This window comes from Ostrinia furnacalis, unplaced genomic scaffold (assembly GCF_004193835.3).
Source record: "Ostrinia furnacalis isolate ACB-3 unplaced genomic scaffold, ASM419383v2 OfSCF7285, whole genome shotgun sequence".
Taxonomy (NCBI): domain Eukaryota; kingdom Metazoa; phylum Arthropoda; class Insecta; order Lepidoptera; family Crambidae; genus Ostrinia; species Ostrinia furnacalis.
In genome coordinates, this window is record NW_021137524.1 from 204,431 (window position 1) to 222,097 (window position 17,667).

Sequence of the window (17,667 nt, forward strand, 5' to 3'; positions counted from 1 at the left end):
CACCGAGCTCCTCATGCGTCAATAGTTGCTTATAGCGTTTCTCCGGTGTCGGTGAGAGGCGTTTAATAAGTTCCTGTTTAAGTTTACCATACTTATTCTCAGCCGGGGGGTCAGTTATGATGTCTCGTACTTCAATTGCAAACTGACGATCAAGTTGAGAAACGAGGTAATAAAATTTCGTTTGATCGCTGCTAATACCAGACACGGCGAACTGTGCTTCTAGTTGCGCAAACCATAACGCAGGCTCTTCGGGCCAGAAGGGCGGTATGCGAATTCCGACTTTGAAAACTTCTTCCTTAGAGTCGTTCATTTTGTAAAATAAAAATTATAAAAAATATTCACCGCTTGCAGCAAGCCCCAGCCTTATGTAGCAACGTAGTAGATAGTCGCGACGAGAAGTAAGCAGGTAAGTCTTCCACGTTGTCAGCAGACCGAAACGTTTTTCTTGCGTCTTCTTTATGTACGGGGTCACCAATATGTGGGAGACGAATCGAACGTCTCCTCACATTAATTTATCGAAGGTGTATATCAAATTATAAGCGGCATTGAATAAAGAAATGTATTTACAATTGACTATATTACAAAAACATAAAAGAAATAAAATTATCAATCCGAATAAAATTAAAAGAGCGAGTCGCAGTGAAGTGTCAAAAGTGACGACCTAAAAACTTCTTTTTTATTGCCGGCCAGGAGCGCGCGGCACGGAGTGCCGCGGGCGGACGAATGAGTTTGCATTGCATTGTGGCGTACAAGCATACATAGATCGCCACAGGTCCATGCCTACAGATTACCAAATACCTTAGGCTGGGTTGCACCATCTTACATCAGCTCTTTCAAACGTCAAAAATCTGTCAACACTGGTGTTTAAATTACTGTTTAAGTAGTGCAAACTCAGCCTTAGTATACATATTGCTTGGTACAATAGATACCTACAACAGGTTCCAGATTTACCTATACAGGTTTTTTTTCTTCGATATCATTGTATTAAAAAGATAGCATTAAGAAATTTTATGCAGCATTCATCTTGACTTTGACATATTATAATTTATTTAACGGTTTAAATGGCCAATAACATTGAGCAATGATGAGGTTTTTAAAGTCTTATTAAAATAATTTAACGCTTAGTCAACAATTGATTTAGCTATTATTACAAACATCAAAAGTCTGTCAATTAATATTTTAAAGCTATGGTTAATGTTATGGTAGTGCAACAGTGCATGGCTGAGTTGCACCACCAATTTTAACCGTAGTTTTAACAATAACTGGTGTTTTTTGTATGCAGTTTAACAAACTTCACATGTTCAATATTATGTTCTTGTCAACCCTTACCCATGTCAGGCCTGGCTCACTCCGCGCGGTANACGCGACACAGGGGACTGACGCGCCGACCCGCGGCAACCACTGCTCTAATATAAAGCAGTCACGTACGATACAGGGCAGTGACGCGCGATACAGGGCAGTGACGCGCGATACAGGGCAGTGACGCGCGATACAGGGCAGTGACGCGCGATACAGGGCAGTGACGCGCGATACAGGGCAGTGACGCGCGATACAGGGCAGTGACGCGCGATACAGGGCAGTGACGCGCGATACAGGGCAGTGACGCGCGATACAGGGCAGCGACGCGCGATACAGGGCAGTGACGCGCGGTGCAGGGCAGTGACGTACGATACAGGACAGTAAGGTGCTGTGCAAGACAGCGACGTGTTTTACAGGGCAGTGACGCACTGTACAGGGCAATGACATAATTATGATACGAGGCGTTGCAGGGCCGTCTTTAACCTACTAGGCGCCCCTAGGCATTTAAGGATTAAGGGGGGCCCTTATCATCTGGAAACAGATCTTATTAGCAGATGGGGGCCCCTCAGTCCCGGGGCCCTGGGCATGTGCCCAAAGTGCCCAGTGGGAAAGAGGGGCCTGAGGCGTTGACATGTTATACAGGGTAGCGAGATATTGATCTGTGACTTAAACTTAAGATTGTATTTTTTGCCATCAGGTTTGGGGCTGCGGTGACCAGGCGTCGAGAGAAACGCAGTTAGAAATCAAAAAATGGCAAGTGCGAGAAGCAGAGCGCCAGAGACAGGTAATAAGTTATTTTAAATATTATTATTTTTAGGGTTACAAAACTACAAGGAATCCAAACAGTTTCGCCTAATCCATCCGTATCTCTAAGGCATTGGTTCCCAAAGTGGGGGGCGCAAAGACCTTTAAAGAGGGGCGCGGGCCATCTGTAAGGAACCTGCGACCGCTGAGAGAATGCATTCCAGACTGCTCGATACGACCAATAAATAATCTTAACTATAGGAGGGGGACACGGAATTTTTGTATGGTCGACAAAGGGGCGCGTCTTAAATAAGTTTGAGAACCAATGCTTTAAGGTTTGATTTAGAGACAAATTTACTGAATAGTGCTCTAGTTGGTCTACCAGTAGTACACAAATCGTCGTAATAATATTATGAGTTGTTTTACCATTGGTGTACAAATAAGTATTAAGTATTGTTTTAATTTTCATTTAATTAGGTAATTTATTAATTTTTAATTTGATTGTTTAAAGTCAATAATTTTAGTTTGAAATAAATGTTTTAGTTATGTAAATGAATAATTAAAATCTAAATTTAATAGAATTGAATTTCAATGTAAATTTATTTTTTTTGTTTGTTTACTCTCGTATGATTGCCCTGTTTTTCTTCTTCTTTTCCTGTACATTGCGCCCCCCTGCTGACAACAGAGGGCCTCCGCTGAAAATCAGTTTCGAGACAAGCCCTGGCGCGGTCTTGATGTATGCTGAGCGGGTGCCTTTTTGTCAGAGGGGCACAAGCAGCTATCTGTACATTAATTTGTGTATCTCCTTCGTTGTGTACCTATGTTTTTCCTGCTTGTATGCCTTTCTTTGAAATAAAAACTATTGTAATGTATCCCAGGTGAAGCTGTCGGCGGCGGACTGGATGGAGCACCCCGACCGCTACCTGCTGGAGCTGGCGGGCCGGCCGCAGTACAACAACTCCGCCTCCTAGCCGTGCGTACCAGCCGCAACTGTGTTAAAGCCCGGTCTATGAGCATGTTGAATTTTGTCCAATGACCCCGAGCTACCCATCCTTATCGCTCGCGCGTAATTATATTGCTGTCGCGACTGTGCGACGCGCGCCCGCAGTGAGTGTGCGAGCGCGACAGCAACATAATTACGCGCGAGCGATAAGGATGGGTAGCTTGAGGTCATTGGACAAAATTGTACGTGCTCGCGGACCAGTCTATAACTATCCATTGCCTGTCATATCGTCTCGTTCTATCGCAAACAATCACCATGTTGAGAGCGAGAGCAAACACGGAAATGGATAGTTAACGGTGTGGCCGTGTGTACTTCCAATCACATGGTTTTGGATCGATTCTTTCCTTTATAAGGCAAAGGCGTTATGCACTGACCTCAGTAAACACTGGACAGGCTGTGTCATACAAATAACAGCTAATTTTGTGAGCCAATTTGAAACGCTACGAGTGTCCCGAGAACTAATTTTGAAGTACAATAGAAAGTAACCATAGGAGTAAGCGAGAAAGAACATCAAATATTTGAAAAAAATATTTTCAATCAACTACTGTCTCATTTTAACTTAAATAAACTGTTTCATGAAAAACAATATGGGTTCACAAAAGGGAAAAGTACGACCGATGCAGGGGTTGCTCTTATCAAACACATTTTCGATGCTTGGCAGGAGAAAAAAGATGCTATTGGTGTATTTTGTGACTTATCGAAGGCGTTTGACTGTGTTGATCATCAAACTCTGTTATTTAAGCTAGAACATTATGGCGTATCAGGCAAGGCCTTAAGCCTATTACACTCTTACCTCTCAGACAGATTACAAAAAGTAAATATTCACGGAACTAACTCTTCGGGCGCCCCCCTAAAAATGGGAGTGCCCCAAGGCTCAATACTGGGACCATTGCTCTTTCTGATTTATATAAATGATCTACCTTTTTATTCAAAGGACCTTTGTGAGATAGTATTATTTGCTGATGACACTGGGGGGTCAAGTCATAACCAGTTTCTATGGGCTGGGGGGAGGGGCTAGCCTTACCCAGCTTCTGGCCTGGGGGGAGGGGGGAAGTCAAGTCATACCCAGTTTCTGGCCTGGGGGGGGGGTAATGTAATACTCAGCTTCTGGCCGAGGGGGAGTCATACCCGCGTCTTTCCGTTCTATACATGGCCAGAACGCACCCATAGGAAACTGCTCGTGTATATTTTGTAGTGCCCGTTTGTAAATCTGTGACTCCAAACTATACACGAATTTTGCGTACTGATCGTGTATAGTTTGGAAGAGCTTAGTAAAAAAAGTCATATCCAAACTATACTCGATTAGTTTCAACTACACCACTTACACTTGACTAGAGTGTGTTTAGTTGATATTGATTTATTAAAATATGGAATTATATTTAAAATTACATTTATTCGATATTATTACATAAAATATTATTATTTTACTGAATCTATAATAAATCTAGATTTTTAACACTATTGTAAGTGGTTTTTCAAATTAAATTAAAAAATACCCTTATGTCCAAAGGGTACTACAAGGTTCGAGACTATATTGATGACAAGGATGCGTGGTCAGTTCAGTCTGCACATATTTTTTGATGTACTTAAAGACTATTCTTACCGTTAGATAATTCCTGGCAATAAGTGGTGACTGAGTTTGTTCCGGCGTTTCTTCTCAGCACTTGCCATATGTTTGTCTCGAAGCGCTGGTAGGGCCCAAAAGATAAGGAGACATGTAAAGTTCCCCATAAGGGCTACCTTTTTCTTTTTTTATTATTTTCTATTGACGTTCATAAGTGCCACTTGTGGTCTAAACTGAATAAATATTTTTGATTTTGATTTTTTTTTTATTTTTTGATCACTAATTTTAGTTCCATGGACACTCGTATCTGTCTAGTAAAAATATTATGACAGCAGCCAGTCCAGTGTGTATCTATAGAGGTCAGTGGCCTGTGTCAGTGGCATTATGCCATACAGTCAAACAAGTCCCAATAGGGATGTGGCAGTATTAATAAATCCAATTGTCGATTGTTACTATAAATATTTAGTGTGAAAACTAAAACAAATTAACGATAAAAAAATCTTATGCGTTCTTTACAGTGGAAATTTAAATAGTATTGAAAAAAATGTTTTAATTTTTCAGAATAAAGTGGAATATGTATGTGGACTTACTACTGATGAGAGCGAGATAGCCAGCTGGTGTGAGGAGAATAAAGAAGAATAGTTGATGACGTCTTGACGACTGTTCCTGGTCTATTCTTAGTACTTCTAGATTGCATTTGTTGTTTACTGCTCTAAGGTACAGCCAAAAGAAAGTGTTCTATTGTCCATAAGTACTTAGATTTGTTATTTCATATTTAATCATAACACTGTACTTAAACTATTATTTATCATGTAATGTCACATCACTTACTAACAATTTCTTAATTTAGAGATTTGATTTCCATGTACTCTTATAATCTTATTTTTACCTATACAAAAAAAAATAAACGAAGAAGTCAGAAGCACCTCTAATCGCTCCATATCTTGAGTAAAGATAAAGCGTACGTAATTTAAAGGAATCAGATTAATAAGTTGTTTTTTTTATTAGCAACTCCAAAGCCAAAAGCGTTTGCAGTTAGTGGTGGGTGCTTCTGCGATTTTATTATGTGTAATGCTATGTAGGGGAATTCTGTGAATAAAATAAAATAATAAAAATATATATTTTACGAAGCATTTTACTGAGTTAGTTAACGTAGTTTGCTCAATGTTAGAATTCCATTTGAGCGTTTTAATTATTTTTAATGTTTATCATATTATCTTAGTAAAGAATTTGAGGCTTCTTCAAGCTGTAATTGTTATATCAAATAGTAAAACGTTTTAGGATATTGGAAAGAAAGTGTTTAGAATATGTGTGATAATAAAGGTATATTTTAATTTCCACGGGCCTGCGACCTGCGACGTTTGATTTGCGTAATGTGCACGCTCCGTGGCTGTGAAAATATACCTTTAAAGGGGGCGAACTGCTCGTTTTGTTCGCATTCTGCTCGCAAACGCTCGACGTATTGTTCCTAGTGTTATAAGCCATAAGGTCGCGAGTCATTAACTATATTTTAAATGTAAATCAACAAAAATACCAACCATTACATGGACCAAATGTTGACGTTTTTCCACTTACTAATGTAGTTGTAAGTTTAATTGTTTCACTTTTTGATATTTGAGTGAGAAATTATTATTGATATAAATAAATCATTAATTTTAATTAAAACTGTAATACACACAAATTTTTACAATTTTTTTTGATTGACGCACCTTGCCACCTTCTAAAATATTCATTTATCATTAAGATTCATGCATGTTTAGTGAAATACAAATGAAAATTATATCATTGATATTTGAAAGATAATTTAAAGATCTCTTTTGTATTTAGCGTATAGGCCAAAACTTTTGATTGTTTTCTTGGGAAAGAAATTGGTAAGAAAAACAATGTACAGGTTGCTCTTAATTATGTGAAAATACTCTTAAGTTTGCTAAGCTGTCGCATCTGGATCACCGTATTTTGTATCTATTGCAATGCTAGCAACACTAATTAATCCTCTTTGTGATCCGTATAAATTACATTTTGAGTACCGCTGATAAAAAATAAACAGCCTGTTTAATGAAGTCAGGTGGATTGTGGTGCCTGCTGAACTGTATTTCCGAGTAACTTATCATTCGTAGTATAATAAGGACCACGCTTAACTCGTACATAGGTGCTAATCATATTGCTTTTAGAGGACTTGTTATGTAAGTACATAACTAATAAATTATTTTAGTAAATAATGCGTTTCATTGCTGCTTATTGACTAGTGTCGTATAAGTTCCGTACCTTCACGTTGTCCGTAGGTTTTGGCTTGCAAAATAATATGCAAAAATTCAAAAGGCCCTATAAGGATATTAGGGCACGTGCAAGGGACTTTGCTTGTGTTATTGACTTTCAACTCGTTGCCCACTTATTAGTGACTTATCGATAATTTTTAACAGCGTTGTTGAATCGAACACACATCACTACCATTAGTTGATGGATGACACCACAGATTAGAAGTGACACTGACATTTGACATTTATTTGACGTCAGTGAGTGACAGCCAGCCAGCTGGCTGACCTTTTGCTCCAGAAAATAAACAAACATAATTTTTATTAAATAGCGCAAAAACATACGCTCTGACCTAAATATTCATTAAATAAATTAATTATAGCAGTGCAGTGAAAGTATTTAAGAATTTATAAGTAAACTATGGCTGTATACGCTGCTCACATTACACGGACGCTTCAGGGAACTCCTTCAATTTTCCAAGTTACTGCCCAAGATGCGCTGGGTTCCACTGTGAAGCCGGCCCTGAAGAAGTTAATCGAGGTAACCAGACACTTGTTCAAATTAAATCGTGTAAAACTAAAAGAGTATGTCATAAAACATGAATCGCAATTTTTAGGTTAGGATTTGGTAATAAATTTTATTAGAAGAATTTCAGTGCTTTTTGATATCTCATGAATAATATTATGTAATATTAGTTGTGATAAGAGTCTTAAAGTTTTATCACGACTATCAATAAGTATTGTAAATTTTTTTTTCTTGTGATTTGAGAAGTAGGGTAGGCTACATAGAGGCTACATAAACAGTGTCAATTTTTCTCATGTATCTGACATGCAAAGTCTTTTAATGAATACCTGCACATCTAAATAATATGAAGATGGATTCTGCCGTCGGTGGTTGAAGGATCCGCGTCGTTGCGATACTTTCAGTCACTATTTGTGGGATTTTCTCTTTCGTTTTGAGTTTTTATTGTGTGTGGGNTTTTTCACTAGACAGCAACCCTAACAGCGTAAGAAGAGTTCAGAGGCACGCGATAGAAAGAGACAAAACTTGTAGGTGAATAAAATTGTAGGTACGTAGTGCTGTGCGAGCTGAATTCCACTGTATCGCGTCGCAGCAAGACTCGCATTTATTTAAATCGTCGTGCGGAGTAATCCTTCTGTACCTGTACTATTACTTATTCTGTGCCCATGTGACATGCAATAAATAATTTGAATTTGAATTTGAACTTTTGACGTTTGTCAAAGTATGATGGTGCAACCCAGCATTAGTGTAGCTTGACAAACCATCATGATAATAATATTTACTCACTCATTGTAGGCCGGACGATGGTGCAAGGGAACACATCAGCACACTTGACCACTTCGTGCTCAGCCAAATGCTTCGTGAACGTGTATGTGTTTGGATGGGACTTCAGCACTCTGGAATAGAAAATAAAACAATTAAGACTTTTTTAAAGCTTTTTATTTAAAGTCCGGTCTGTGAGCTCGTAGAATTTTGTCTCGCTCGCTCGCACACTCACTGCGGGCGCGCGTCGCACAGTCGCGACAGCAATATAATTACGCGCGAGCGATAAGGACGGGTAGCTTGGGGTCGTTGAACAAAATTCTACGTGCTCGCAGACCAGAATAGAGGCTAATGTGAAAAATTTTAAGAAAACATGCCCATTTTCTACATGCTAAATGATTAAAGCCTTAACACAACTCACTTAGGTTCAATCTCCTCCAGCGCTTCGTCGCTCAAAGTCCCAACCAATGAGATCACCTTTTCAGCGTCCTCCGGTGCTTCGTACACTTTCTCGTGGGCCTCACTCAAGTAAGAGTTCACATAGGCTGAAGATACGTGGATCATGACCTGTGGGTATTTGAATAAATTATTGTTATACCACTAAGGCCCAGAACAGAAGGTGAAACGCAACTGCAACGAAACTGCAACTGCTAGTTACTTTTGAGCTGCATCTAAGTTTCTGCCATAGCGTCCGTTGAGAGACCACACATGACGCGACCAGTTTGAAACTTTCAGTTTCAGTTTCATTCATCAGAATCATCAGAAAGTTGAAGTTTCGTTGCAGTTGCGTTTCACCGTCTGTTCTGGGCCTAACTTGTCTTGATAAAACATGTAGATCGTTTCATCCACGAAGACGCGCCCCACCATTCTTCCGCTAATGTTTGAGTGTTATCGGTACACACTAAATGATCCATGAGTGCACACGCACACTACAATAATGACGCTCGGATTGCTCGGATCAAACTCCCCGCACCCCGCGCGACCGAGACCAAACATTGGTGGGGCGCGTCCTAGTGGATGAAACGATCTATAAAAGTTAAAAAAGTTGAGAACACAACCTTGATGTGTAGCGAACTATCCTATGCATGACATTGACAGTGGGGCGCCACCGTCAATACCGGATCGCTGGTTTCGATTTTTGCCATGTTGGAAACCATATAGTTGAACGATGGTAGCGCCCCTGTCATTGAGTTTGGTGGGACAGTTCAACGTGGGTCATCTATACAAATGTTTTGCAAAGTTTGTCACTTTTAACATAGGAAGAAAAAGTGAAGAACGATGAATAATAATATCAACTTACGTTTTCGCTACAAAAAGAAATCGGATCCATTTGTACATTAAAATAAGACATACTAGCATAATTGAAAGTCTAGCTGGCGCTTAACTAGGTCAGTGCCTGAGGCACGGGAGGGTGTTTTCGAGACGTCAAATGTCAGTGAGTCTTCAGATATGGTTCAGATTATGTAAATGTCACCTCTCCCGTGCCGCTCCTACACCTCAGGCACTGACTCAGTTATGCGCTATAGTCCGGTCGCCGAGCACGTAGAATTTCGTCCAATGACCCCAAGCTGCCCATGCTTATCGCTCGCGTGTAATTATATTGCTGTCGCGACTGTGCGACGGGCGGTCGCAGTGAGTGTGCGAGCGCGACAGCAACATAATTACGAGCGAGCGATAAGGATAGGTAGCTTGGGGACATTGGACGAAATTCTACGTGCTCGGAGACCGGGCTTTAGATCTATAACAATCATCATCATCACCTTCAAATTCTTCATGTCTTTACACAGCGCCATAACCTTCCGAGTCCCCAGCAGATTTATCTTCACCGTTGGCCTCAAATTCTCCTGGAAGTCCAACGTAGCAGCCGAATGTATCACCACATTCACATTCTCAGCCAACGTCTGCCGGTCAGCTGGACTGAGACCAAGATTCTCTTCGCCCACATCACCGGCCACTGGTACTATCTTCTTGAATATATCAGTGGAATTTTTCTCTAGAAGCTTCTCGAACACCTGTAATATAAGAAAATTGACTGAGCTTTGTTTTCACACGCACTAAAGTATTTGCTATTGGCTGACGATAGTGACTGAGTTTTTTGCGCTGCTTCTTCTCAGCACTGGCCGATTATCCCGAAGCAGTGGTAGGGTTAATACTGGGACGTGAAAGTGCTTTTTAAAAGCCTATACCACTAGTGGTGTAACAAATGACAATATGAGGGTAGTTGGACGACGCCGCGAGAAGCCAGTCTGCTTGTGACCATGGCTACAATATAGCCGTATTCTGTGTCGAAACGTCAAGCCGTGAGTGCATAATGTAACTCATACAGAAAAGTTGCGTTAAGACCCGTGTCTTTTCAATTTTAGTGAAATTGACTGAATCTCTTGCACTACTTCTTCTCAGCACTGGCCCATTTAATGTCCCGAAGCAGTGGTAGGGTTAATACTGACGGGACGTGTAAGTGTTTTTTTATAGGTGTACTTGCAAAAATAAAATAACTTTTCTTTTAATTATTTAATTTGACAACATGGAGGACTTAATTTTAATATTAATTCCACGTCTGAAAATTACGCAGTGAAAATTAATACCAATAAGTTCGTATACGAAATATGTAAACGAAGGTTAAGGTTATACACCAGACAGTTGTGATTATTTATAAATAAATCAATCAATTATTAGCATAATGGAGGATAATTGATTTATTTAAATGCATGACAAATTACAATTTTTGACTAAAGTCATAATACTGTTTTAATATTGTTTTAGTTTTATCATTTAAATTGGGCATCTTACAAATAAATTAACAAAACTAATTTTATTTAGTTTTAGTAGTGAATGAAACAGTTTGTTTAAGATAATGCCTGTATTCTGTAATTTAGATATTCTACTAAGAAATAAATCAGTATCAATAACTATTAAAATGTATGTTAAATATGATAATGCATTCAGAATTTAGTTAACGGAATTGTTGGTACTAACAGTTCAATTTTAGTATATTAATACTTATTCATGCTATGTCTGAAAACATAATAATATTAATATTATGTCACATCAAATTAATTACTTATAGACTTTAGGATGCACCCTATTTAGTAAATTAAAGTATGTAATCATATCATGAACTGAATGAATATTTAAAATATGGATCATATCTTTAAAAGCTCTTTTTCTTTCAAACAGAACTAAATTTATAGATTGTGAGAGAAAACAACTGTACAGGTCTGTCTAATGGCGGCCTAGTGAAATTGTTATTGTAGAGGTCGCATACGACCAAACTCCTTGGCCGCTCGCCTGGCTGGCGAGAAACTTCTTTTTCTTTTATGTTTTTTATCGACTGTCACTTGTTTCTCTTCTCTTGACTTTTAAACATGTAACTTGATTTTATATTTACAATATAATTTTATTTTTTACACCAAAAAGCCTTTCAATCAAATAATCTCTCGTAGTGTCGGTGACGTATTTCGTTCATGGTCCTTCGAGCCGGATTGGCTTTGAAGTAATGATGGTAGGAAAATTACGGTAGTCCATACTTCGGAATACCGCCCGTACGAAATTATCGGATAGCAAAAGTGCTATCTTGGAGTCCATGCAGTGGTGTCAGCGGTGACCACACGGCAGCGGAAGGGTCCGGTCTCTGGTGTAGACTGGATAAACAGTACGGGAGGAGCAGAGAGTCTTTGGCAGCGGTTGGCGGCAACCGAGGAGCGCTAGGGAGCGCTACATAGAACGAGCAAAGCGAGCGTGAGTGAGAAGTACGAGCCTAGGAGCTGATGGTGCACGTATCGTCGTCACAGTGTGTGTTGTGAAGTGTAATCGTGAGTACTTTAAACCTTACTTATTGATACGAAACAAAATGAAGATTTAAAACATAACTTTGGGACATTAAATTCTACATTAGTACTTTGCAATTCTCATATTTTATCTTAATTTTTAAACTGATTGTATATTTTGTGTTTCTTTGTTTGTATAGTTTTGTATATTTTTATTTGCTGTGTGTATTTGTAAATAGATTTGTAAACTATGGATCCGCTAGTTAAGGTTCAGGAGGCCACTAGGGCTGCAATTGTAAGAGCATTCACGAACTTCAAAAAGTCTCCAAAAGATAGACTGACTCAAGCTTATCTTGAGACCAGGCTTGAGGTATTAGAGCAACATTGGGGAGTCTTTTTCAAAACACAACAGGAGATTGTAAGCACTATTGATGACGATGAATTACAGGAATCTCACTATTATAGGGAAAGTGTGTTTGATGATGTTGAGGAACTTTATATGGAGTACAAGTCTCACATCAAGGACAAATTAAATAAGTTTCATTCACTGCCCATTTTAGATTCACACACAGAACCAGCTCCACACTCAACTCAGTTTAAGTTGCCTGAAATTAAAATTCCAACCTTTTCAGGTAAGTACATAGAATGGCAAACTTTCAGAGAGCTTTTCATAGGACTAGTTCACAATAATCAATCACTAGATGCAGCACAAAAGTTATATTATTTGAAAGCTTATCTTGTGGGAGATGCTGCACAACTTTTAAATAATATTTCAGTTTCAGCTGAAAACTACATAAGTAGCTGGGAAAAACTCGAGCTTATGTACAATAACAAAAGGTATTTAGTCAATAACATTTTAAACCGTATGTTCAATCAAAAAACTTTGCAAACAGAATCGGCTCAGGATATTAAACATCTGTTAAATACCACATCTGATTGTTTAGAGTCTATTAAGAACTTAGGAGTGGATGTCTCATCTTGGGATATTTTTATCATTTACCTAATCAGTGGGAAGCTTGACAAGTAGACTAGGAAGGCATGGGAGTTAAACATTTCATCGGACGGGACTGGTGAATTGCCGACCTACGAACAGTTTGCTCAATTTTTAACTGCACGATTCCGAGGCCTAGAAAACTTGAATGAGCGGACTAGTTCTGAGAGGGTTACATGTAAAAGTTCACAATCTTTTCATTCGCGAAATGTAAATATAATTTGTACATATTGTAAAGATAGTCATAAAATTGCGAATTGTAAAAAGTTTGCCCACGAAAGTAATGAAACTCGTCGGTGTTTTGCTCAAAAGAAAGGGTTATGCTATATTTGTTTGTACAATAATCACTCTGCCAAGGCTTGTAAAACTAACTTCAAATGTCATATTTGTAAGAAACGTCATCATACGTTGTTACATCCCAGCGGGTTATCGAAATCTACGGGAGATAAATGCGCGAAGGGCGTTGATTCTGCCATGCGGGCGGAAGGTACGAAAGCTAGTTCAGGCACACAAGTAGGAAAGCATAATGAAAAGGTAGTAACATGTATTTCGACAGGACAATGTAATGAAACGGTTTTATTACCAACTGCCTTGGTTGAAGCCGAGTCGAAAAATGGTACTTACCGCGGTATGCGAGCCTTGTTAGATCAGGGTTCGCAAGGATCTTTCATAACGAAAGCAATGGTTCAGCGCTTAGGGCTGAAAGAAAAACCTAACGAACACGCCGTGACAGGTGTAGGCGGGGATAATAGTTTATCCACAAAGTCCACTGTGACTTTAAACATAAAGTCTAGGTTGGACCCAAATTTCAGTATGCAGGTAAACGCGTTCGTCTTGAAATCGATAACATCTATGCTTCCATCAGTAGAGGCACGTCCAGTAGATACTATCTACTTGTTACCGGAGGACCTTGCCGATCCTGAGTATTACAAACCTCACAAAATTGACGTCTTGTTAGGCGCTGAGGTATACAGCCAGGTCACACGAGCAGGCATAAAACGTAGTGCAGATAGGCGTGTATTAGCTCAGGATACGATGTTAGGTTGGATATTTTCAGGCGTCGTAAATACAAACTGTCCATCCAAACACAAGTCATTTTCCAACACTGTGGTAATGCATTCACATGCAAGGAATAAAACATTTACCTCAATGTGTAAGCGGCAATACTGTTTTTGTAAACCTTGTAAATAATTTTAAAATGTATTCGGTAAACCTATTGTGTTTGTTAAAACTGTGTTAATTTCAATGTGTTATAAAGTGTGCATGTAAATATTTGTAGTGTACTTACTACAATGCCTCGCTATAGGCAAGGATGTCATTTTATGTTAACTTAATGTATTACCTCTAAGGAAGAGATTGTTGTTGTTTCTTGTTTTCTAAAATAACTAAAGGACATTCTGCTATAATGTCCTTTGGCGGGCGGAATGTACAGGTCTGTCTAATGGCGGCCTAGTGAAATTGTTATTGTAGAGGTCGCATACGACCAAACTCCTTGGCCGCTCGCCTGGCTGGCGAGAAACTTCTTTTTCTTTTATGTTTTTTATCGACTGTCACTTGTTTCTCTTCTCTTGACTTTTAAACATGTAACTTGATTTTATATTTACAATATAATTTTATTTTTACACCAAAAAGCCTTTCAATCAAATAATCTCTCGTAGTGTCGGTGACGTATTTCGTTCAACAACTTTAGAGTATTCAAGGTAGAGTTTAAACGAAATTTACATAGGAGAAACCAATAATAATTAATGTATGGTAATGTTGTTTACTATAAATTTAAAGTATATTTAGCAGTCCAAGCTGAATAAGATTTTCACCAAAAACCTTTCTGAGGCGTATTTCGCCGGCCGGTCGTCTTAAATCACTTAAGTAACCTTTTTAGTCAAAAAATATCAGTAAGCACCACTTACCGGCTGCTTTGGGAACTCCTCAAGCCTTTCGGAGATTTCCTTGCCTTTCTTAGGCCTCATAAGCAAGTATAACTTGCCTACATCAGGAATGGTCCTCAATATTTTCTCAATCAGGCACAAACCGACGAAACCAGTGCCGCCGGTTATGAAGAAATTCTTCCCCGCGTAGAACGCTCGCACTTGGGAATCGTCGGGCATTTTCTTTAGTTATTTATCTGGAAATAAAGAAATAAATAATAAACTTCACAACTTTTCGGAAACGAGAAAGTTTACTGAAATGAGTGACGTCATCTGTGATCTGTCAAAATCAAATGTCAATGTCATGGTTTGACACTTTTCGTTCAGGAACAGGTAAAGTTCAAAGATCATACTGCTTTAATTTAATACGCTCAACATTTAACCTCTCCTATGCTTTGTCTCATATCTGTGCAACCTCTGTCAACAGTGTCAACTGCTTTGTCTCAGATCTAAGACAAGACTAGGATTCTGCCGTCGGTGGTTGAAGGATCCGCGTCGTTGCGATACTTTCAGTCACTATTTGTGGGATTTTCTCTTTCGTTTTGAGTTTTTATTGTGTGTGGGNAAGAAATCGCAGTAAGGAACCATAGACTTGGCACGACTTTGTCTAGATTTCATTACTTTTTAGAGATAAACAAGCAGCTCCATCGAGACTTGGCTAGTTTTTTACAGAATGTTTTTGGTGGGATTTAGCTTACCACGAGGGGCTAATGGGACTATTAGTAATTTGTACAATACAATCTTTTAAATAGAAAATAAAATGTTAGTGCACTTACAACTTTATGCGCGATAAGCGTAAAGAAGGGAGAAGAAAAATCAAATAAACATCCTGAACGAATGATTGGTCCTTATCTGGCGTGATGAACTGTATATCTTCTATACCAATAACTAATTTAAAAAATTGGCTTCCAAGGCATTGTAATTAAAATTCGTATGCACATCATTGAGACTTTATACCTATGATGACGAATAAACAACTACTTGATTCCATTTCCAGAAATCGGACGTCATACCCAGTCTACCTAAGCCGAAATCGTCCGTCAGCCCGAAACTAGGGCGAAGCACCCCTACCAATACGGTCCAGGCCGAACCTAGCAAGCCTTCTAACGGCTCTGCTGACCTTCTAGGCCTGGATTCCGCCAAACCAGACCCTAAACCCGCTAACAACGACGATATCTTCTCCTCATTTTTCTCGGCACCTCAAGAAAAACCCGCAGAAGTGAAGCTAGAAGACTCCAAGGCCGATCTCAAGGTGGAAGAAGAGAACTTCTTCAAACAGGCCGCGCCCACGGAAAAGGAGAAGTCGAAGTTAACCAAGGACAGTATATTAGCTCTGTACAGTCAAACGCCATCTACAAACTTAGTTAACCAATTCAATCCGGCGCCCGCGCAACCGGCGTACCAAGGGTTCGGGTATCAGCAGCCTTTTAACACAATGCCGGCGCAGAATGGTATGCAGTTCAATCAGTTTCAACCTATGAACAACCAGTTTCAGCAGCCATTTGCCCCGCCAACACAGCAGCCATTGCCTAATCAGCAGTTCCCTCAAACGAACCAGTTCTTCAGCGGTCAACAACCGCAGCAACCGCTAACCCAGCAATTCGGAGGCCTCAACTTAGGCCAGAGCTTCCCAAACTTCGCGCAAACGAATTCCAATGTTGCCAGCAATACGACTTGGCAGTAGACTGCACTGTTCAGTTAGATTTTTTCACTTGAGGCAACGCGTGTCTATGGGTGTTTGTCTATGGCGTTGAACGAGTTCTCTATGGTTCGTCTTGATCTTGGATCGTAAGGTTTAGTATTGTTATTGCAGCATTATAATTTTCCTATGTTCTTCTGATTATTTTTTTGTGGGTCCAATGACAGTTTAACTTTTCCCCGGCACAAACTTGACCTTCACTGGTTGGGATTTTTTGGCGGTCAAGCTGGAGATCCTGGCTACACAGGAGTTGCAGCGGTGGGATAGAGAGATGAGAATAGTCCCGTTTCAGGGCCGCAAATAAGTGACTATCGACCTGCAATTACATAATTTTGAGTTCATCAACATTATGTCGTTTTAAATTAGTACTTATTTTCGCGAAATCCCACAGATGTGGCATTTGTACTTACATTTCTTTTTAGTATTAAACTATCTTTACGCTTTAAAGTACCGTTCCATTCCCACGATATAATTTACATTTAATCTGATATGAAACTTATCTTATTACGTAAGCGTCACTAGTTTTAATATCTCTAGGTCGAAACAAGGCTACAGACAAACATCCTTATGTGCATGCGATTAAGGTTTATTTTAATTTACGTACGCATTGTAGGTAATGTTTTTTCAAGTCATATAATGAATGTAATTCAGTTCCACTGTTCGTAGAGTGTACAAGTGTATCGGCTAGCTTTAGATCGTTGGAGAATTTCTTATGTGCCATTGCAATGTTTAGCACTGAAATGATTAATTTTCTCAATCATTTTACTCATCAAAATACAGCTTCAGACCGTAAAACCTTTTTATCAAATGAGTTATCTTATTTTTTTAATGCCACAAACAATAAGTTCGCACGGCTATCGTTTATTTATAGCTAAGCAGACTACATACTATACTATTTAGTTATTATACAATAAGAATTCTTCAGCTGCTATGTAAAAGGAACGAATCTACGCTCAAGTTAGCCGATACGCTTGCTATTCATAAACAATTTTGATGATGTGATGTTAACATTGTCTATGACTGCTAATCCTAATATTACACATGGATTTGACGAATAATGGATCTAAATATCGCCATTCGTGTGATAATGAAAATATTTAGTTCTATCAAAAGAACAGAAGAACTCAATTCAACAGTC

General features: G+C 39.1%; 2 protein-coding genes across 2 annotated transcripts in view; one reads left to right on the plus strand and one right to left on the minus strand.

The window, feature by feature from the left end:
• Positions 1-15,102, minus strand: part of LOC114363777 (putative fatty acyl-CoA reductase CG8306) — a 32,550-nt gene extending 17,448 nt beyond the window's left edge. The window contains exons 1-4 of the mRNA XM_028319595.1: positions 14,813-15,102; positions 9,908-10,159; positions 8,569-8,714; positions 8,172-8,281 (exon numbers count right to left, since the gene is read on the minus strand). Of these exons, the coding sequence (XP_028175396.1) occupies positions 8,172-8,281; positions 8,569-8,714; positions 9,908-10,159; positions 14,813-15,010 (706 nt within the window). The 5' untranslated portion in view covers positions 15,011-15,102. The remainder of the gene's footprint in view (positions 1-8,171; positions 8,282-8,568; positions 8,715-9,907; positions 10,160-14,812) is intronic.
• On the plus strand, positions 15,090-16,514 carry LOC114363772 (actin cytoskeleton-regulatory complex protein SLA1-like). Its single transcript, XM_028319591.1, has 2 exons — positions 15,090-15,137; positions 15,828-16,514. Exons 1-2 carry the CDS (start codon positions 15,090-15,092, stop codon positions 16,512-16,514), a joined length of 735 nt encoding a protein of 244 aa, XP_028175392.1.
• The last annotated feature ends 1,153 nt before the right edge of the window (positions 16,515-17,667 follow it).